Below are 23,078 nucleotides of genomic sequence, written 5' to 3'. Positions count from 1 at the left end.
AGGGCCCGCCCTCTGTCCGCCCCGAAACCTCCAGATTCCTAAGCCCTGGACCCCTTTAGTCCTTTGGCAGTATTCACAAATGTTTTCCCACTCACACTTTTTATTTGTTCTTTTTTCTTTGCCCCTCTTCTGCTCTGGGTGCTTTTTACACTTCAAGTTTTCTCTTTCTCCATATCCTTTGACCCTAATTTTAGCAAGCTTTCCATCCACCCACATGTTGTTTTTTGCCTTACCTATCCTCCTTTTTCTCCCCAGGATACTTTTTTGTATTTTGAAACTCTTTGAACATGTCCACCTCCCCTTACATTTCCTATGTGAAAAGTACATTTTTAATGTTTTCTGGGTTTAATTTTGTGCAAGGGAGAATTGAGGCCCAGTTTTAGTGCTACTAAGCCTAGTTTGTGTTCTGTATGTCCTACAACTGCCCTTTCTCCAATCCACTATTTTTTTTTTACACTAGTACCTTTCATCTTATGTATTTCTTTTTCTTTGTAGTGTCCCTTACTCCTCTTCACCTCACCTCACCCTTTTCCTTCCCCTAACTTTAAGTTGTCTTTTAATTCCTTTTAGACCAAGATCACTCCATGGATGAAATGACAGCTGTGGTGAAGATTGAAAAAGGAGTTGGTGGCAATAATGGGGGCAATGGTAATGGTGGTGGTGCCTTTTCTCAGGCTCGAAGCAGCAGCACAGGCAGTAGCAGCAGTGGAGGAGGAGGAGGGCAGGTAAGTGATGATCAGGACAGAGTGGGGGAGATGTTAAGAGAATGTGAATATTTTTAGATGATTATCTTTTCACAGAAACATTTTTAGGAAAGAGCTAAGCCATTTTGTAGCTAGGAAAGTTAACATAGTGAAACAAATGATTGGGAGATCCCCAAAGATGAGGATTTCAGGAGTATAAATAGGTCAGCTTTTCCTTCCTTCCTTCCTTTCCTCCTTCTTTTTCCCCCCTTTTATGTGCACTGTTTTGCTGTTTATTTGTTTTATACTACCCTCTAGGCTGGCAGCTGGGTATCACTAAACTAATCCTCTCTTCTCCCTTAATTTCTGGCCAGGAATCCCAGCCATCCCCTCTGGCTCTGCTGGCAGCAACTTGCAGCAGAATTGAGTCACCCAATGAAAACAGCAACAACTCCCAGGGCCCAAGCCAGTCAGGGGGCACAGGTGAGCTTGACCTCACAGCCACACAGCTCTCACAGGGTGCCAATGGCTGGCAGATCATCTCTTCCTCCTCTGGGGCTACCCCTACCTCAAAGGAACAGAGTGGCAGCAGTACCAATGGCAGCAATGGCAGTGAGTCTTCCAAGAATCGCACAGTCTCTGGTGGGCAGTATGTTGTGGCCGCCACTTCTAACTTACAGAACCAGCAAGTCCTGACAGGATTACCTGGAGTGATGCCTAATATTCAGTATCAAGTAATCCCACAGTTCCAGACGGTTGATGGGCAACAGCTGCAGTTTGCAGCCACTGGGGCCCAAGTGCAGCAGGATGGTTCTGGTCAGATACAGATCATACCAGGTGCAAACCAACAGATCATCACAAATCGAGGAAGTGGAGGCAACATCATTGCTGCTATGCCAAACCTACTCCAGCAGGCTGTCCCCCTCCAAGGCCTGGCTAATAACGTACTCTCAGGACAGACTCAGTATGTGACCAACGTACCAGTGGCCCTGAATGGGAATATCACCTTGCTACCTGTCAACAGCGTTTCTGCAGCTACCTTGACTCCTAGCTCTCAGGCAGTCACTATCAGCAGCTCTGGGTCCCAGGAGAGTGGTTCACAGCCCGCCACCTCAGGGACTGCCATCAGTTCTGCCAGTTTGGTATCATCACAAGCCAGTTCCAGCTCCTTTTTCACCAATGCCAATAGCTATTCAACAACTACAACCACCAGCAACATGGGAATTATGAACTTTACCACCAGCGGATCAGCAGGGACCAACTCTCAAGGGCAGACACCCCAGAGGGTCAGTGGGCTACAGGGGTCTGATGCTCTAAATATCCAGCAGAACCAGACATCTGGAGGCTCTCTGCAAACAAGTCAGCAAAAAGAGGGAGAGCAAAACCAGCAGACGCAGCAACAGCAGCAAATCCTTATCCAGCCTCAGCTAGTTCAAGGGGGACAGGCTCTCCAGGCCCTTCAAGCAGCACCATTGTCAGGGCAGACCTTTACAACCCAAGCTATCTCCCAGGAAACCCTCCAGAATCTCCAGCTTCAGGCTGTTCCAAACTCTGGCCCCATCATCATCCGGACACCAACCGTGGGGCCCAATGGACAGGTCAGTTGGCAGACTCTTCAGCTGCAGAATCTCCAAGTTCAGAACCCACAGGCCCAGACAATCACCTTGGCCCCAATGCAGGGTGTTTCCTTGGGGCAGACCAGCAGCAGCAATACCACCCTTACACCCATTGCCTCAGCCGCCTCCATCCCTACCGGCACAGTCACTGTGAATGCTGCTCAGCTCTCCTCCATGCCTGGCCTCCAGACCATTAACCTCAGTGCATTGGGTGCTTCAGGTATCCAGGTGCACCAGCTTCCAAGCCTGCCTTTGGCTATAGCAAATGCCCCAGGTAAGGCTTTCAATCTTTTGCATTCATTTCCAGAGCTAACTAGCTTAACTGAAACTGTTGAGTCTAAGGAAGGAAATAGAGATTTTTGTGGGTAACAGTTTCTAGAAGGCACGTTGATCAGAGAAATAGAATGATTCTATTTAAGTCATTTGGAACCGACTTAACGGAAACTTTTTTTTTCAGTTAATCTTATGAGAAAGGAGCATTTCTGGGCAGTGTCTTTGGGGTCACTGTACTTCCAGGGCTTTTGGTGCTACAGAACAAGGGTCAGCAAACTTTGTTCTGTAAAGGTCCAGATAGTAAATATTTTAGGCCTTGTGGACCACGTAGTATTCTTTTTTGTTTTTCCCTTACAACCCTTTAAAAATGTAAAACCAGGGCGCCTGGGTGGCTCAGTGGGTTAAAGCCTCTGTCTTTGGCTTTGGTCATGATCTCAGGGTCCTGGGATGGAGCCCCGCATCAGGCTCTGCTCAGCAGGGAGCCTGCTTTCCTCCATCTCTCTGCCTGCCTCTCTGCCTACTTGTGATCTCTCTGTCAAATAAATAAATAAAATCTTAAAAAAAAAAAAAAAGCATTCTTACCTCAAGGGCTTTATTTGGCCTCTTGGCCCACCAGCATTGTAGAATGAGACTTGATTATAAACTTGACCTGTTTGTAGGACAGTTATTAAGTAATCAGGTATTTCTTTTTTTTTTTTTTTTTAAGATTTTTTAATTTATTTATTTGACAGAGAGAGATCACAAGTAGGCAGAGAGGCAGGCAGAGAGAGAGAGGAAGGGAAGCAGGCTCCCTGCTGAGCAGAGAGCCCGATGCGGGACTCGATCCCACGACCCCGAGATCATGACCGGAGCCGAAGGCAGCGGCTTAACCCACTGAGCCACCCAGGCGCCCCAGTAATCAGGTATTTCTTATGAATTGTAGCTCTTTAAGTAAGGGAAAAGTGATAAAGTGGGTTCCAGAAGGATTCTTTCTTTCTTTTTTTTTTTTTTAAGATTTTTTATTTATTTATTTGACAGAGATCACAAGTAGGCAGAGAGGCAAGCAGAGAGAGAGAGGAGGAAGCAGGCTCTCCGAGGAGCAGAGAGCCGGATGCGGGGCTCCATCCCAGGACCCTGGGACCATGACCTGAGCCGAAAGCAGAGGCTTTAACCCACTGAGCCACCCAGGTGCCCCATTTTTTTTTTTTTTTTTTTAAGATTTGTTTATTTAGGGGCACCTGGGTGGCTCAGTGGGTTAAGCCTCTGCCTTTGGCTTACGTCATGATCTCAGGGTCCTGGGATCGAGCCCCTCATTGGGTTCTGCTCAGCAGGGAGCCTGCTTCCCCCCTCTCTCTCTGCCTGCCTTCCTGCCTACTTGTGATCTCTCTCTCTCTGTGTCAAATAAACAAACAAAATCTTAAAAAAAAAAAGATTGATTTGACACCCAGAGAGAACACACACAAGCCCGGGAGAGGCACAGGGAGAGGGAGAAGCAGGCTCTCCCAATGTGGGGCTTGATTCCAGAACCCTGGGATCATGACTTGAGCCAAAAGTAGATGTTTTTCTTTTTTCTTTCTTTTTTTTTTTTTTTTAAGATTTTACTTATTTATTTGACAGAGAGATCATAGGTAGGCAGAGAGGCAGACAGAGAGAGAGATGGGGAAGCAGGCTCTCCACTGAGCAGAGAGCCCCTTGTGGAACTCCATCCCAGGACCCTGAGATCATGACCTGACCCGAAGGCAGATGCTTAACCAGCTGAGCCACCCAGACGCCTCTCTAGAAGGATTTTCAACAAAAAAGTTCATACTTAATTTTTAGTTAGCCAGAATATCCTGCTCTACTCTCTGTTTAATATTTAGTTAGCTAGAATATCTTACTTTCTGAGCAAGCTGATTAATTAAGGTTTAATTTTTTTAAACTTCTGGTTACCTTAAAAGTAGAATCCGTCTGCCTTCTCTTACACTAATGTGTATTTTCAGTAAGTTTCCTGGGTGATTCTGGTACTTCCTAGCTAGGAGAACCACTTCCTAGACTGCTTTGAAAGTAGCGTATAATTAAGAAGGGATGGGAGAGAAAAGGAGAAGGCCTGAAATGGAGTGGGGAGATGGAGCTGAGAGGAATTAGGAATAAAGAGAGCATTGAAGGGAAAGAGTCCTCAGGGAAGAGGTATGTATTGGAATGTATGTTTAATCAGTGGACCACAGTACTCAGTTATTCATTTTGAATAGTGTTTCACTGTTGGTTAGAGATAAAAAAAAGTGAAAAAAGTGAAAGTCCATTTAGAATTTATTTTAAATTCTCTGGTGATGGAGCTAATCTTTAGTAAAGCACAAGAAGAGGATACTATAGAATTTTTTTCAGGACTTATCTGAAGAGGGAGGGGCAGAAGGAGAGGGAAATCCAAGCCGACTGCACGCTTAGAGTCAACACTGGGCTCAGTCTCGTAACTCTGAGATCAGACCTGAGCCAAAAATCAAGAATTGGACATTTTAAACCAGTGCGCCACCCAAGATACTATAGATTTTTATATTTAGGCATGATATAAAAAATTATGATGGGAAATAATTTAATATCACCGAATTTAGTTTTATTGGAATGTATGTGGGTTCGTAAACTGGTTACTTTTACTATAGAGTTATCATTTCATTTATGATTGGCTCTTATATAAAAGAGGCTAACAAATAGATAAGCGTATTTCCTGTCTCCTGCAGGTTTGGAAAATGGTGGCCGGGAGGTCTGCTCAAGTTCCCTAACTTTATTACATTCTTTTTTTTTTTTTTTTAAAGATTTTATTTATTTATTTGACAGACAGAGATCACAAGTAGGCAGAGAGGCAGGCAGAGAGAGAGGAAGAAGCAGGCTCCCTGCTGAGCAGAGAGCCCGATGCGGGGCTCGATCCCAGGACCCTGGGATCATGACCTGAGCTGAAAGCAGAGGCTTTAACCCACTGAGCCACCCAGGCGCCTCTTTTCTTCTTCTTTTTATTTATTTATTTATTTATTTTTTAAAACATTTTATTTATTTATTATTATTATTTTTTAAAACATTTTATTTATTTATTTATTTGACAGACAGAGATCACAAGCAGGCAGAGAGGCAGGCAGAGAGAGAGGAGGAAGCAGGCTCCCTGCTGAGCAGAGAGCCCGATGCGGGGCTCGATCCCAGGACCCTGAGGTCATGACCCGAGCCGAAGGCAGCGGCTTAACCCACTGAGCCACCCAGGTGCCCCAACATTTTATTTATTTGACAGACAGAATACAAGTAGGCAGAGAGGCAGGCAGAGAGAGGAAAGGAAGCAGGCTCCCTACTGAGCAGAGAGCCCGATGCGGGGCTCCATCCCAGGAGGCTGGGATCATGACCTGAGCTGAAGGCAGAGGCTTTAACCCACTGAGCCACCCAGGCGCCCCTTCTTCTTTTTTTTTTAAAAGATTTTATTTATTAGAACTTGAGAGAGAGATCATGAGTGGGGGTGAGGGGTAGAGGGAGAAGAAGACTTCCCACAAAGCTGGGAGCCCGATGTGGGACTCCATCCCATGACCCTAGGATCATGACCTGAGCTGAAGCCAGATGCTTAACCTGAGCCATCCAGGCACCCACTTTCTTACATTCTTGAGGTGTGTTTAAGATGACTACATTTTGAGCCTTAACAAGACAACGGTTTTCTTAATGCATCGGAGACCTTGGAATAAAGTCTGAGCTGGAGAGGACCTAAGAGTTCATCTAGTAAAACTGCCTTATTTTCTAGATGAGGAAGGGCATGGAGTTACAGAGAAGCAATTAAGTAAGTGGTGAGACTACATACTGTCAGAGCTAGGACTTGTACTTAGTTCTCCTAATGTAAGACTTACCTATTAGTTTTAACTTAGGATGTTAAAAACATCCTTTAGAGTATTAAAAATGTTTTAGAAAAGATACCTTTGCTTCTTTGAAATTTAATGCTCTAGAGCTGGCAGATGTTTCATAGGCTAAAAATTATAGCTGTAGAAGTGGGAGAAGTTAATGAAAACTGAAAAACACCCTGAAAATTAGACACTTGCTACACTAGCATGTTTGTTTTCTCTTTACTCTTAGTTTGTTGTATCCAATAGCTTTGCTCTTCCTCAAAGGAAGGCAGAGCTGGGGGATAGTTCCATTTAGTAATAATTTGGATCCTTGCGAATTTCTAAAAAGTTTCAGAGCTTAGGCTTTAGAGAAAAGTTATGAGGCGTTCTCATTGCTAAATCATGCTCTGGGGAAGTCTGCCATTTAATAGGTCATAGGATAGGGCTACCTGGCTATTATTGATGGTCTCAGAGCTCAAGAAAATGCATGCCTTTCTGTGAAGTAGCTGCAGCTTGACATTCACTAGTGAGAGAATGAGTCTCTGAAAGGCCATTTTGTGAGAGTTGAGATTGGTTGCCTCATTAATAGTGGTTTCCGAAGATAAAAGTTTCCTCCTTTTTGGTTAGTCATACTTGTGCAACATTTTTTCCCCCTTCAATTGGTCAACTTTATCCTCACTGAAAGGTAATAAAATAATTTCCTAGAAGCTTTAGTGCTGCTCTGCTGTTGCCTGGCTGCTAAAAAATGTTTCATTTTACCCCTTTTTCTGGTATGTAGTATTTTTACTGGAAAAACTCAATGTCTTGACAGTATAATGTAGTAGAAAGAGCCTTGGATGTGAAATCATCTATAGATAAGTGGATAGATACATAGCACTCTACAAATTGAAACATTATTACATGGTTGTGGAAGACTGCAACTTCCATGGTGTTCACTTAGTCTGTTTACATTTATTATTTTTAAAAATTATCTTTTAGAAATTGTTTAAGCTCTCCTGTTGACTTGCAGTGTTTATTTCTGTTTGCTGAATACACAGGCAAAGGCACACAGAAACTTAGCACCAAAGTAAGCCAGCCATCTCTGTGTTTTTTATGGCTCAGCCCCTGGTGGGTGGTAGTGAGGAAGGGACCACCCAGTAAACTGAGTTTAGTTTCTAGACAGTGAAATGATCTATGGGCTCTGAGGTTGGGTGTTTTTTTTTTTTTTTCCCCATCAGCTTTTTTATAGTTTTTTTGTTTTTAAATCGACACTGTTTCCCAGTTAAAGCCCCCTTTCCTCTCATTTTGTAGTTAACACTCTCACAGATCTTGTTTTTTTCCAGTTTAAAGTTTCAGGTTTTTTCTCAGACACTGCTGTGTCCTGAAAACTCTTCCACCAGGTTGAGGGGGGCCAGCTTTGAAAGACGTTTGTATGACTTCGTGGGAGTTCTGCCTAATAAAGAGTTCAGGGCTAGTCTTTGGCAGGAGAATAAAACATATTTCCTTGACGGCTATAATTCAGTCAAGAAGCAAACTTCAGGCACTAAAAATAAAAATTTCACATCTGCTTGGTTTTATCCAGGTCAGGAAAATGTGTTCTCTTAGAAGTTAAGTTGAATGTGATACCAGAGTTAGTTTGCCAACAGTGTTGCTAAACTTGGGGTCAGATTGCTGAGAACTAATTTATTATAAAGTTGTATTTTAGACTAGGGTATTCGAACACTAGTTACAAGTAGGTTTAGATAATTTAAATGTGTTCAGAATTATTCTTTTGCAAAAGATCATTTGAGAGAATTTTCTCTTAATATACTTTATCAAATACATAATGTCAAATGTTTCTACATCGTTTGCCTTTTTAATCTAATACTTGTTTCTGAAGGTGATATTAGTGCTTTTAACTGATTTCAATTTAAGTAGAAAAGGTTCCTTTAAAACCAAGGTCCCTTCATTGATTTGAAACTACTGAGAAGATAGTCCTCGGACCTTTTCAGTTGCTCCTATTTACTCATTCTGGTGGCTTTCTGTAAATGACGTCATTGTTAAATCACATTGCATTGTGTAATGTGGCCATTTTAGTTCTTAATTAAATAACAGCACAAGTGTGCCTAGTGTTTCAGGGAAGTTTAGTATCTGTTTTGTTCTTATATCTTCCATTTTTTTAACTGTTCCACTTTGTAAAGTAGCATATAATTGTTGCCACTAATAATTTAGTTCTGCTCATTCCTTCTCATTGTTTTGTTTTGACTCCTTGAAAATGTTTTGGGATGTAAGATGAACTTCTGTAGTAAAGCTTTATTACATAATGCTTTGTAAGTTACTTACTGGATGTCTGTAAACATTAGTAGATAATATTAGTTGAAAAAAATTTTTTAAGATTTTATTTATTTATGGTCAGATGGAGAGGGAGAGCTTACACAAGCAGGGGGAGCAGCAGGCAGAGGGAGAAGCGGACTCCCTGCTGAGCAGAGAGCCTGATGAGGACTTGATCCCAGGACCCTGGGATCACGACCCGAGCTGAAGGCAGACGCTTAAACTGCTGAACCACCCAGGCGTCCCTAGTTGAAATTTTCTACTTTGCTATTTGTTTTTCATATTTCTCACAGGTGTGTCACAATATTGCTATTCCCTTTCTCTAATATACAGCATTATTATTCAGGCCCTGGTGTGCTGAAGTGTTATTTTAAGGCGTATATGCTCACATTATGACTATATTGTTAATACTATGCTAGGTTTTAAGAAATGTTTCTCTTAGAAGAGCCTGAAAAAGTTTCTGTAGACATATTTTCTTCAGAATTGGTTGCAAATTTGGGCTGTTACTTGAATTTGCACTTTTCTCCAGTGTTTTTTAAACTCTAAATGGCTTATGGAAACTGGTCAGTATTACTTGTTTGACAAGTTTGGATGTGCCAGTCTAATTTACTGTGAATCTTTCTAAGTCTGTATCTATGTGCAAAATAAATAACTTAATTTTGAAGGAGTTAAGATATATCTGTGCCAAAATAAAGACTTTACCGTAAGAGATGAGAGAACTAAGTTAAAAATCTGTACATCTCCAGGGGCGCCTAGGTGGCTCAGTGGGTTAAGCTGCTCCCTTCCGCTCAGGTCATGATCTCAAGGTCCTGGGATCAAGCCCCACATCTCTGTTGAGCAGAGAGCCTGTTTTCCCCTCTCGCTCTGCCTGCCTCTCTACCTGCTTGTGATCTGTCAAATAAATAAATAAAAATCTTTTTTTTTTTTTTTTTGACAGAGATCACAAGCAGGCAGAGAGGCAGGTAGAGAGAGAGAGGGGGAAGCAGGCTCCCTGCTGAGCAGAGAGCCCGATGCGGGGCTCGATCCCAGGACCCTGGGATCATGACTTGAGCTGAAGGCAGAGGCTTTAACCCACTGAGCCACCCAGGCACCCCTAAATAAAAATCTTTTAAAAAATATCTATATATCTCTGAAAGCTTATAAGAAATCTTTTTTTTTTTTTTTTTTAAGATTTTGTTTATTTATTTGACAGAGAAGAGAGCGAGAGAGGGAACACAAGTTAAGAGAGTGGGAGAGGGAGAAGCAGGCTTCCTGCTGAGCAGGGAGCCTGATGTGGGGCTTGATCCCAGGACCCTGGGATCATGACCTGAGCCGAAGGCAGACGCTTAACAACTGAGCCACCCAGGTGCCCAAGAAATCTTTTTATAGGAAAGAAAATACTTGCTGCAAATAATCTGAAAAAGGTTAAATGCTATTGAGATCTTTTCTTCATGTTGAAGAATTCAATATGTTCTTCATTGAATTGATCCTGTTTGATGGTTTAAAAGTTACAACTCTTTGCAGACATAATACAATTAAATGAGACTATCATTGGTAATAGCAACTAAACTGAAGGTTGCTGGAGCTGGAGACCCTCATCCTCTTCAATACCCCCATTTTGACAGAACCTAAGGACTAGAAAGATTCAATGACTTGCAGAGGTCACTGACAAAATTTATAGAGTAACAGATCTTTTGGCTTTAGATCAATATCCTTTTCCACTGTACCACACTATTTTCATTTTCTTTTTCTTTCCTCCTTCCTTCCTTTTTAATATTTAGGTAATCTCTACACCCAGTGTGGGGTGAGGCCAAGAGTCGAGTACTCTACCGACTGAGCCAGCCAGGCACCCCTGTTTTCCTTTTCTTCTTTTTTCCTGCTATTTTCTCTTATAGGAGTTCTTTCAAGTAGAAAAATGGCTTTGGGTTTTTTTTTTTTAAACCCAGGTTCACTGTTACTAACATTTGTAGCCTAGGACAGATAATAGGAAAAAAGAAGCATGGTTAATCAACAACTTCTTTAGAAACTTTGTTATGAATCATAATTTGTTGTAATCAGATTAGTTAATTTGAATTTATTTGAACTGTAATTAAATGAAATATAAATAAAGTGATGTGATCAAACCATAAGGGAGGATCAAGATGGCAAAAGAGAAATCAAATGTGAAAAAATCAAAAGAGAAAATGTGAAAATCAGCTGGGTCATATTGAGGTGTGTGTGTAGAAGTGTATTACCCCCCCCCCCCTTTTTATAGTTAGGATGATGTGATGTGTTTTCCCTGACTGTACCTCTCTTACTGTTTTTTCCCTGATATGCTTGAGACATTTTCATAGCAAATATTTATTGTTCCTCATCTGTTGTTTTCCATGCTATCAGGAAATTTCCTTTCAGTGCCTGCCTTCTCTACCCACCACGTTTCTTTCTTTCCTTTTTTTTTTTTTTTTAAATTTTATTTATTTATTTGAGATAGAATGAGAGAGAGAGAGCACAAGGGGGAACAGAGGGAGAGGGAGAAGCAAACTTTCTGTTACGTGGGGAGCACGAAGTGGGGCTCTATCCCAGGACCCTGGGACTACAACCCGAACTGGAGGCAGATGATTAACCAACTGAATAACCCAAGCATCCCTACCCACCACATTTCTGATTTGGAAAAAACATATTATCCTGACATGCTTTGTTGGGGATACAGTTTAACAACCCTTTGAGAGACTATATTAAGGGCCCAATTTTGTCTAGGCCTGATACAGACAATGCATAACATTTCTTTTTTTTAATACATAATATTTCTTATGGTCCCGTGTGGTATCTGGAAGTACTGTGCTTAGAATTATTTGGCAGTTTCTTGCACTCATGAAAAACTGTATTTTAATTTTATACAGACTATTTGTCTTAAGTTAAAAAACTCTTAATTCTGAAAACTGTATTTGGGAATTTTCCATATTATCAAGAACTTCTTTGGTTTGGTGTTCTCTTAACAGAATATCTTGTTGGCATTATCATGTTTTGAATGGCTTCCTTGTTTAGCCTTAAATGCTGTTAAGAAATCCAGTAATAGGGGCATCTGGGTGGCTCAGTGGGTTGGGCCGCTGCCTTCGGCTCGGGTCATGATCTCAGGGTCCTGGGATTGAGTCCCGCATCGGACTCTCTGCTCGGCGGGGAGCCTGCTCCCTCCTCTCTCTCCGCCTGCCTCTCTGTCTACTTGTGATCTCTCTCTGTCAAATAAATAAATAAAATCTTTAAAAAAAAGAAGAAAGGGCGCCTGGGTGGCTCAGTGGTTTAAGCCTCTGCCTTCAGCTCAGGTCATGATCTCAGGGTCCTGGGATCGAGGCCCGCATCGGGCTCTCTGCTCAGCAGGGAGCCTGCGTCCCATCTCTGTCTCCCCACTTGTGACCTCTCTCTATCAAATAAATAAATAAAATCTTAAAAAAAAAAAAAAAAAGAAATCCAGTAATACTCATGATTCAGTTAACTCACGTGTACATTTACTGAACACGAGTATACTTAGTAATATAAGTATATAAATATTATAATATTATATAATATATATTATATAATAAAGTTATATATAATAAATAATATAAGTAAATTACTATATTAAGTATAGTAATATAAGTATATAAGTAATATAAGTATAAGCAATAATATATTGCCCCCAGCAGGCTTAAGAGTTAGATACAAAAGTGTAACAGTGGAGGGGAAAAGTATAATAATGAAAATGGGTTCCAATTTTTGATGCCTTATTCATAGGCAAATTTAGCAAAATTTATTGAGCATTTATTAAGTGTCAGATGTGCTAGGGTCTCAGAATTCGCTGAAACAGATAATGGTCCTTCCCTTCATGGTATTCAAGTTGCTCTTGTGCTGTAGTTATATACACTTATTGCACTTTAGAGGGGACGAGTTTTCACACTAATTTTCATAGCTAATCTTGAGTTGCAGAAAATACAAGAAAAAATAGGGCCACGCTATTTTGGATTTTATTTTTCTCCTACTGTGTTATATATTACCAAGTTATTTATTTTTAATTAAAATCCTGTCGTGTCCTTTAATATTTTATTAACTATTTGTATTTCTACTTATAATTTTGACTCAAGTTTTAAGAGCAGATATGTGGAAAGGGGGAAGAGAATTGCACAAATATTTTCATGTATTTAATGGTAATGGTATTTTTGTTCATTATTAAATCTCTAGCATTTACATTTTTTTTTTAAGATTTTATTTTATTTTATTTGACAGAGATCACAGGTGGGCAGAGAGGCAGGCAGAGAGAGAAGAGGAAGCAGGCTCCTTGCTGAGCAGAGAGCCCTATGCGGGGCTCCATCATGACCCGAGCTGAAGGCAGAGGCTTTAACACACTGAGCCACCCACGTGCCCCGCATTTACATATTTTTAGGGAAAAATTATTTTAAATTAAAGAATATGCAAAATGGTATAGTTATTTTTAAAATAGTAATAATTATTTTTTATTTTTTTTAATTTTTTTTAAAGATTTTATTTATTTATTTGAAAGAGAGAAATCACAAGTAAGCAGAGAGGCAGGCAGAGAGAGAGGAGGAAGCAGGCTCCCTGCCGAGCAGAAAGCCCGATGTGGGGCTCGAACCCAGGACCTGGGATCATGACCTGAGCCGAAGGCAGCGGCTTAACCCACTAAGCCACCCAGGCGCCCCAGTAATGATTATTTTTTAAAGATTTTATTTTTTTGAGAGAGAACATGAGAAGGGGAGAGGCTAAGAGGGAGAAGCAGATTCCCCACTGAGCAGGGAGTCCGATGTTGGACTCCATCCCAGGACTCCAGGATCATGACCTGAGCTGAAGGCAGTTGTTTAACCACTGAGTCACCCAGGCACCCTAAATAATTATTTTTAAATGTGACAAAATACATGTAACATAAAATTTACCATCTTAACCATTATTTATTTGAGAGAGTGAGAGAGGGGCCATGAGCAGGGCTGGAGTCAGGGGAGAGGCAAAGGGAGAGGAGAGGGTGATTTCCTGGTCTATCCCAGGACCCTGATATCATGACCTGAGTCAAAGATGCTTAACCTACTGAGTCACCCAGATGCCCTCATCTTAACCATTTTTAATTGAACAGTTCAATACTGTTAAGTATATTCACACTGTTATGCAACAGTACTCCAGAAAATTTTCATCTTACAAAACTTAAGTTCTATACCCAATAAACTCATTTCCCCTCTTACCATTCCCTTGCAACCATTATTCATTCATTCTTTCTTCCTTTTTTTTAAAAGATTTTTAAAAATTTATTTATTTGACAGGCAGAGATCACAAGTAGGCAGAGAGGCAGGCGGAGAGAGAGGAGGAAGCAGGCACCCTGCTGAGCAGAGAGCCCGATGTGGGGCTTGATCCCAGGACCCTGAGAGCAGTGACCTGAGTCAAAGGCAGAGGCTTTAACCCACTGAACCACCTGGGCGCCCCTCTTTTTTTTTTTTTTTAAAGATTATTTATTTATTTGACAGAGAGAGAGACAGCGAGAGCTGGAACACAAGCAGGGAGAGTGGGAGAGGGAAAGCAGGCTTCCCGCCGAGCAGGGAGCCTGATGTGGGGCTCGATCCCAGGATCCCAGGATCATGACCTGAGCTAAAGGTAGAGGCTTAACAACTGAACTACCCAGGTGTCCCACCATTATTCTTTCTATTTCTGTGAGTTTGACTATTAACTTGACTACTTTGTCATATAAGTAGGATCATAGAGTACTTATCTTTTTGTAGCTGGTTTATTTTATATAACATAATGTCCTCAAATTTCACACATATTGTAGCATATGACAGGATTTTCTTTGTAAGGCTGAATAATATTCCACTGTTTATATATATATATATACACCACATTGTCTTTATCTCTTCATGTATGATGGACATTTGTGTTGCTTCTGCCTTTTGGCTATTGAGAATAGTGCTGCTGTGAACTTGGGTGTATAGATGTTTCTTTGAGATTCTGCTTTCAGTTCTTTTGGGTAGATACCCAGAAGTAGAATTGTTGGATCATATGGTAATTCTATTTTTAATTTAAAAACATTTATTTTTTATAACTTTCCTTTTCGCTTCTTTAAAGAAACTTTTAATTTTATTTATTTATTAATTTTTTAAGATTTTATTTTATTAGAGAGAGAGCGCAAGCATGATTTGGGCACAGGGAGAGGGAGAAGTAGACTCCCTGCTGAACAGGGAGCCCGATACGGGGCTTGATCCCAGGACCCTGAGATAATGACCTTAACTGAAGGCAGACACTTAACTGATTGAGCCACCCAGATGCCCCAGAAACTTTTTTTACACTATTTTTGCACTATTTTTATAACCAGAACTTTATTTTATTTATTTATTTGACAGAAAGAGACATAGCGAGAGAGGGAACATAAGCAGGGGGAGTGAGAGAGGGAGAAGCAGGGCTCCCACGGAGCAGGGAGCCTGATTCAGGGCTGGATCCCAGGACCCTGGGATCATGACCTGAGTGGAAGGCAGCTGCTTAACAGCTGAGCCACCCAGGCTCCCCTATAGTCAGAACTACATTTTAAACTTTTCTTTTTTTTTTTTTTTTTAAAGATTTTATTTATTTGACAGAGATCACAAGTAGACAGAGAGGCAGGCAGAGAGAGGAGGAAGCAGGCTCCCCACTGAGCAGAGAGCCTGATGCGGGGCTTGATCCCAGGACCCTGAGATCATGACCTGAGCCAAAGGCAGAGGCTTTAACCCACTGAGCCACCCAGGCGCCCCTAAACTTTTCTGACTGAGCACTTTTCTCGTAAGATTGTGTCCAAATTACCTAATGGAGCAAGATCATTAATACATTATAGTTGATATCCAGTTGCTTTTACGTTATTTAAATCTTGGGTATTTATAGAGTAAGTTGCTTAAAATGGAGCTCAAGGGTTGAGGCTTGAGATAGGAATTATTGCTATTTAGAATTGCACAAGAAAAATTGTCATGATATACAATGTGATTGAGCATGCTTTTTTTTTTTTTTTTTAAAGATTTTATTTATTTATTTGACAGAGAGAGTGAGCAGAGGCAGATAGAGTGGCAGGCAGAGGCAGAGGGAGAAGCAGGCTCCCTGCTGAGCAAGGAGCCCGATGTGGGACTCCATCCCAGGAGGCTGGGATCACGACCTGAGCCGAAGGCAGCTGCCTAACCAGCTGAGCCACCCAGGCGTCCCTGAGCATGCTTTTAAAGATAAGTCATTCTTCTTAGGTAACTGGTAGTTGCTTACCACCTTGTTTTAATTACTTACACATAAAAGGCCACAAAACGTAAAAATGGCTTGTTGCTGGCAAGCATTTCCCTTTATGGAATTAATTTAGTGACACCCCTCTCCCCTGCCCCAAGTCCCAGAAAATGACAATTGTCCTGCCATTCCAGACAATCTCTAGCTCTATATATATATGCTTAGGAAACTGTAGCATGGCCAAACATCTTGATGTAGTAGTGGTAATTAATCTTTTAGTGAAACGCCTGATCAGAACTGTCTTAATAAAAACTCTGCATATCATCACATTGTATTATTTTTACCTGGAGTGTGAAGCAAACTCAGATGCATCCCGACTTAAATTACTGATGGTTCTTTGATTTATTTCAGTAAACATTCTGACAACTAATTTGTTTTAAGTCCTAAGAATTTTATTTCAGTAAGTAAAATGGAGGTATTACAAAATACTACTATATTACCAAATGTGCCCTATCATAAAAATTTAAGAAGCATTTCAACTTAAATAGGCACATGTAATGGGGGGGTTACATGAAATAGGCACCTTCATTTCCTACACTTCTTGGTATTGAACACTCCATGGACTATTTGATTTTAATCATTGCTTTGCTTGCAGAGAGGAATTTGATGCTATTTAAAGTGTGTCAGCCAAGAAATGTGTCCCTTCCCAAAAAGCCAAGCATCAGACTTACAGCAAACTTTTCTTTTTATTTAGCTCCCTTAAAGCGTCATTACCATACATTGCATTGTCCAGAATGATTCTCTTAGTGAGAATGTTACTGAATGTTGCATCATATGAAGACCCTTAATGAAAGTAAGGTATTCAGAACCCCGGTGGAAAATTGTTTGGAGATGCCACATGTGTTGGCATTGTTCTCAGCATGCTCTATAAGATTTTATCTAGTGGAAACAAAAATATAATAGTTATGTTGGAAAACACAAGCTTTCTGTTCAGTTAGGAAGTCAGTCAAGAAAACTGCCATCAGGTCTAGGCAGCTGCCTTCTAAGCTGAAATGGAGGCTCATAATGAATTATACATTGCACATGAATGATTGTATCTATAAATGACTCATATTGTGTTATGTCTGCTGTTTTCCCGTACCCTGCCCTTTTTCTATCACCACACTCCCCGAGACATTGATATTATGAACAGACTCAGGGTCTTGCTAAAGGTAATTCTCTGCCCTGTCCCACACTCCCCCTCCAATTTGTTACACTGCTGTTATGAGGGTGGATGAAGTGATTCTTTGAAAAGTACAATATAAAAATCCACAGAATTGTTGGGAGATGATTTAAGATGAGTTTTCCTACTTAGTACTTTTTTGGATGGGAAGTGTTACGGATGACTGACTGTAAATGGGATCTTAAGCTCAAAATGCTGTTTTTGCTTTTTCTGTTTATGTACTATTTTTGCAAATGAACGTTTCACGTCTTGTATAATACAGGTTGAATGGTTTAGCTGTGAATATATTCTTTTTTTATTTTTTTTTTTAAGATTTTATTTATTTATTCGACAAGGACAGCAAGAGAGGGAACACAAGCAGGGGGAGTGGGAGAGGGAGAAGCAGGCTCCCAGTGGAGCAGGGAGCCTGATGTGGGGCTCGATGTGGGGCTCGATGTGGGGCTCGATCCCAGGACCCTTGGATCATGACCTGAGCCAAAGGCAACTGCTTAACGACTGAGCCACCCAAGCCCCCTGAACATACTCATTAAGCTGATGGACGAAATAACTCCAGCTCTGAAAATAGCAGTAATTGATTGAAAATCCTTTGTGAAAGAGAAAGAAAGGTTGTCCTGAAATGAGATATCTAGCATGGACAAGAAAGTGATACATGGCATTTTTAGGCACACCCAGAAGGGTCCAAGTCATAACTTTGCTCTGTGACTCAGGGAAGTTCTTCATCTTCTCTGAGTTGAGGTTTCTTTATTTGTAAAAAAAAGTTTAATCGATTATTAGGATTAAATGAGATCAATAACATGTTAAGAGCACATAATGGGTGCTTAACACATTAGTGCCCATCTCTCATAAAACTTCCATTCTACGTAGTCTTCCTATTCAACTGAAAATAGTTTTGTTTTTTTTTTTAAGATTTTATTTATTTATTTGGCAGAGATCACAAGTAGGCAGAGAAGCAGGCAGAGAGAGAGAGGAAGGGAAGCAGGCTCCCTGCCGAGCAGAGAGCCTGATGCGGGGCTCGATCCCAGGACCTTGGGATCACAACCCGAGCCGAAGGCAGAGGCTTTAACCCACAGAGCCTCCCAGGCGCCCCTGAAAATAGGGTATTAAACACTTAATTCAAGGCTGCTTTTCCGGGTTGTTGAGCATCCAGGTGTTTAGATTCTTTCTTCCATTGGTGTAGTCATTAAACTACCACAGCTACCAAAGGAAGTAAATTCCAGTTAGTGTGCTTTGTTCTTTCATAAGCCAATCTAGTAGGGTCACCTGGGTGGCTCAGTGTTTAGGCGTCTGCCTTCTGCTCAGGTCATGATCCAAGGGTTGTGGGATCGAGCCCTACATGGGGCTCCCTGCTCTGTGGAAAGTCTGCTACTCCCTCTCCCTCTGCTGCTCCCCCTGCTCTCCCCCTCTCTCTCTCTTACTGTCTCTGTCAAATAAATAAATACGATCTTTAAAAATAAAGATCTGTGGATCTGAAATTAGAAACTTTTGAGCATAGGGAAAAAAATAACTTGTTTAAATGATATTTGTAAAAACATTAAACAACACAAATATGGAAAATAAAGTAAAAATTAATTAAAGTTAAGTTATCCAGAGATATCCACAGTTGAAATTCTGATAAAATTCCTGCCAGCTTTTTGTACATTTGTGTACAATTTACAAAGAAATCTGTATATAGTTTTATCAATATTTTAATAGGATCATACTATCCATAATGCTCCATGATATGTTTTCACTAAGTAATATAGTATGAACATCTTTTCCATAAATAATAATAAATTACATTTTGTATCTTTTTAAATGATTGTATGAGAATTCCATAGTATATTTGCACTAGGATGTACTTAACCCTGTTGTTTACAGAATTTCACTGTTATGGCAGTGCTTGTGATGTTGTGATGAACATCTTGTGATGAACTAAAAAGTTCACACTTTTTAGATTAAAATTCCATAAGTGAGCAGTTCTACTCTTTGGTATATTTCTTTTCTTTCTTGCTTGCTTTTTTTTTTTTTTAGATTTATCTATTTTATTTATTTTTAAAAGATTTTATTTATTTGACAGAGATAGAGAGTACAAGCAGGGGGAGCACCTGAGGGAGAGGGAGAAGCAGGTTCCCCCACTGAGCAGGGAGCCTGACATGGGACTGGATCCCAGGACCCTGGGATCACGACCTGAGCCAAAGGCAGGCGCTTAACCAACTGAGCCACCCAGGCGCCCCAAGATTTATCTGTTTTAAAGAGAGAGCATGCACAAGTGGGGGGAGGAGCAAAGAGAGAGGGAGAGAATCTCAAGCGGACTCCCTGATGAGCACCACCCAAGCACCCCATACTCTGAGGTATATATATATATTTTTAAGATTTTTATTTATGTATTTGAGAGAGAGACCGAGAGAGAGAGCATGAGAGGGGAGAAGGTTAGTGGAAGAAGCAGACTCCCCATGGAGCTGGGAGTCCGATGTGGGACTTGATGCCGGGACTCTGGGATTGTGACCTGAGCCGAAGGCAGTCGCTTAATCAGTGGAGCCACCCAGGCACCCTGAAGTATATTTCTAAGAGAAAAGGGAACTTAGGTCCATGTGGAAACTTGCACAGAAATGTTCATAACAGTATAATGCATAATTGGCAAAATATGGAGATAACCTAGATGGCCATTGGGTAAATAAAATGTGATACATCCATACGATGAACTATTAATCAACCACAAAAAAGGAATGAAGTATTGATACATGCTACGATGTGATTGAGGCTGGAAAACGTTCTGTTAAATGAAGGAAATAAACCAGAGAGAAAAGGTCATGTATTTTGTGATTCTACTTATATGACCTATCTAGAACTGGAAAATCCGTAGAAACAGTGGTTGCCAGGGTATGGACTGAGGGGAGAATGGGGAATGATTATTTAATGTGTATGGGTGTTTTTCTGGGGTGATAAAAGTTTTGAAAGTATAGAGAGGTAGTGGTTGCACAGAATTGTGAGTGCACTAAATGACGCAGAATTGTACACTTTAAAATAGTTAATCGAATTGTTAGGTGAATTTCATGTCATTTAAAAGAATTTCAAAAGGAACTCCTGGGTGGGTCAGTCTGTAGTGCATGTGACTCTTGATCTCACTGTTTTGAGTTTGAACCCCATGTTGGCTGTTGAGCTTACTTTAAAAATTCTAGGGGTGCCTGGGTGGCTCAGTCCATTAAGCACCCGACTCTCAATTTCTGCTCAGGTCATGATCTCAGGGTTGTGGGATTGAGTTCCAAGTCAGGTTCCATGTTTAGCAGGGAGTCTGCTTGAGATTCTTTCCCTTTCCCTCTCCTTCTCTCTACCCCTCTCTTTTGCTCTCTCTCTCTCTCTCTCAAATAAATCTTTGAAAAAAATTCTAAGCATCAGTGGGTCAAAGGTTTTATACATTTAATGTTTCGATACTTAAAACTAAGTTGAGGGGCACCTGGGTGGCTGAGTGGGTTAAGCCTCTGCCTTTGGCTCAGGTCATGATCCCAGAGTCCTGGGATCGAGCCCCACATTGGGCTGTCTGCTCGGTGGGGAGCCTGCTTCCTCCTCTCTCTCTGCCTGCCTCTCTGCCTACTTGTGATCTCTGTCATATAAATAAATAAGATCTTAAAAAAAAAAAGTTGAGTTTCAGAAAGCTAGCAATTTATTCTACCATTAATACTAGTCTTTGCCAGTATGAGGAGATTATTGCTTTAAGGAGCATTATTTGAATATTAGGGACATATATATACTTTATTTATATTTACATTTTTTCTTACACAAATTGCCTGTTTTTATTTTGAACTTCTTTTTTTACTTTTTAAAGTAGGCTCTATATCCAACTTGGAACCTAATGCAGGGCTTGACTCAGACCCTGAGCTCAAGAGCTGAGATGAAGAGTCAGATGCTTAACCAACTGAGCCAGGCAGGCAGCCCAGCCTGTATTTATTTTATTGTGTTTTTGGTTCTTTTAATAAATCTTCCTTTATAAAAGTTTTAATATTTTCCCTCGTTACTACTTAACATTTTTTCCCTAGGGTGCCTGAGTGGCTCATGTCTGCTTTTGGCTCAGGTGGTCATCCCAGCATCCTGGGACTGAGCCCTGCATCGCATCAGGTTCTCTGCTCAGCGGGGAGCCTGCTTCTCCCTTTACTTCTGGGTGCTGCCCCATCTGCTTGTGTTCTTTCTCCACCCTACCCCCTTTCAGATAAATAACATCTTAAAAATTTTTCCCCCTAATTTAGTCTCTTATTCTTCCAGGTAAATTTGACACATTTTGTCAGGTTCTCCCAATAAATCCCTCTGATACTTTTATTTTGACTCATTATGCTTTCATTTTTTTCTTATTGGTCCTACATATTTCTTGCTGTTTAAGCTTAGTATTTTCTAGTTTTTGTTACTATTGTGAATAGGACCTTTTCTTCCATTTTATTTTATTGTTATTTTAAGATGTTATTTTTTTCTTTCCTTTTTTTCTTTTTTTAAGAGAAAGAGTGTGTTTGCACGGGTGGGTGGTGTCAGGGGAGGTAAGGGGAAGAGGGAGAGAGAATCTCAGGCATGGAGCTCAACACAGGGCTCAGTCTCGGGACCCTGAGGTCATGCCCTGAGCCGAAATCAAGAGTCGGACACTTAGCCAACTGCGCCACCCAGACCACCCCCATTTTATTTTTATTTGTATATATGAAAGCTATTAACTTATGGGCATTGATTTTATAATGGCTCTCTCACTGTAACCTTAATGCTTTCAATGCTTTCAACGGTCTTATCATCTACAAAAAAAAATTTTTTAAAGATTTTATTTATTTATTTGACAGAGATCACAAATAGGCAGAGATGCAGGCAGAGACAGAGGAGGAAGCAGGCTTCCTGCTGAGCAGAGAGCCAGATGCCAGGCTCGATCCCAGAACCCTGGGATCATGACCAAGGCAGAGAGGCTTTAACCCACTGAGCCACCCAGGCGCCCCAATCTACAAGTAATTTTACCTACTCTTTTCTAATATTTATACCTTATTTATTTCTTGTCTTGCTAAGTAATAGTGGTAATAGTAGGGAACCTTATTTTATTTCTCACTTTTTTAAAAAGATTTTATTTATTTATATTGACAGAGAGCAAAAGCAGGGGATGCAGCAGACAGAGGGAGAGGGAGAAGCAGCCCCTTGTTGAGCAGGGGGATCCCAGGACGCTGGGATCATGACCTGAGCCAAAGGCAGATGCGCAACCGACTGAGCCACCCAGGAGCCCCTCACTTTTTTTTTTTTTTTAAGATTTATTTATTTTAGAGAGAGAGTATGGGGGGAGGCGGGGACAGAGGGAGAGGGAGGAGAGAAACAGAATCCCTGCTGAGCATGGAGCCCAGACCCAGAGGCTCCATTTCTCAACCCTAAGATCATAACCTGAGCCAAAATTGAGAGTTGGGCCATTAACTGAGCCAGCCTGGCACCCCTGTATCTCACTTTTAAAGTGGCGATTTTAATTTTAATTACTATGTAATATTGTCAAGTTGTTTGCCACAATGTCTTATTTCTCTTTTGTCTGATATTTTGGTAGTTTCAGATATTTCTGTATTTTATTTTATTTTAATTTATTTTTATTTTTTATTTTTTATTTTTTTAAAGATTTTATTTATTTATTTGTCAGAGAGAGAGAGGGAGAGCAAGCACAGGCAGACAGAATGGCAGGCAGAGGCAGAGGGAGAAGCAGGCTCCCTGATGAGCAAGGAGCCCGATGCGGGACTCGATCCCAGGACGCTGGGATCATGACCTGAGCCGAAGGCAGCTGCTCAACCAACTGAGCCACCCAGGCGTCCCTATTTCTGTATTTTAAATATAGAATATAATAGACCTACAGTTTTCTCATTTTGAATCATTTACTTAGAATACATCCTTAGAAACTAGAGGGTATCATGCTTAGCAAAATAAGTCAATCGGGGAAAGACAAATATCATATGATCTCCCTGATATGAGGGAGAGGAGATGCAACATGGGGGGTTAAGGGGGTAGGAGAAGAGTAAATGAAACAAGATGGGATTGGGAGGGAGACAAACCATAAGTGACTCTTAAT

The 23,078-nt window shown here is 40.9% G+C and overlaps 1 protein-coding gene across 1 annotated transcript in view; it reads left to right on the top strand.

Moving 5' to 3' along the window:
- The window catches only part of SP1 (Sp1 transcription factor), a 52,870-nt gene that overhangs the window by 649 nt on the left and 29,143 nt on the right, over positions 1-23,078 (top strand). Inside the window, exons 2-3 of the mRNA XM_047740477.1 lie at positions 571-725; positions 1,058-2,573. Coding sequence (XP_047596433.1) covers positions 571-725; positions 1,058-2,573 — 1,671 coding nt within the window. The remainder of the gene's footprint in view (positions 1-570; positions 726-1,057; positions 2,574-23,078) is intronic.

Source organism: Lutra lutra, chromosome 8 (genome assembly GCF_902655055.1).
Source record: "Lutra lutra chromosome 8, mLutLut1.2, whole genome shotgun sequence".
Lineage (NCBI taxonomy): Eukaryota > Metazoa > Chordata > Mammalia > Carnivora > Mustelidae > Lutra > Lutra lutra.
The sequence above is the reverse complement of the archived record's forward strand: the minus strand, read 5'-3'. Positions and strand labels throughout refer to the sequence as shown.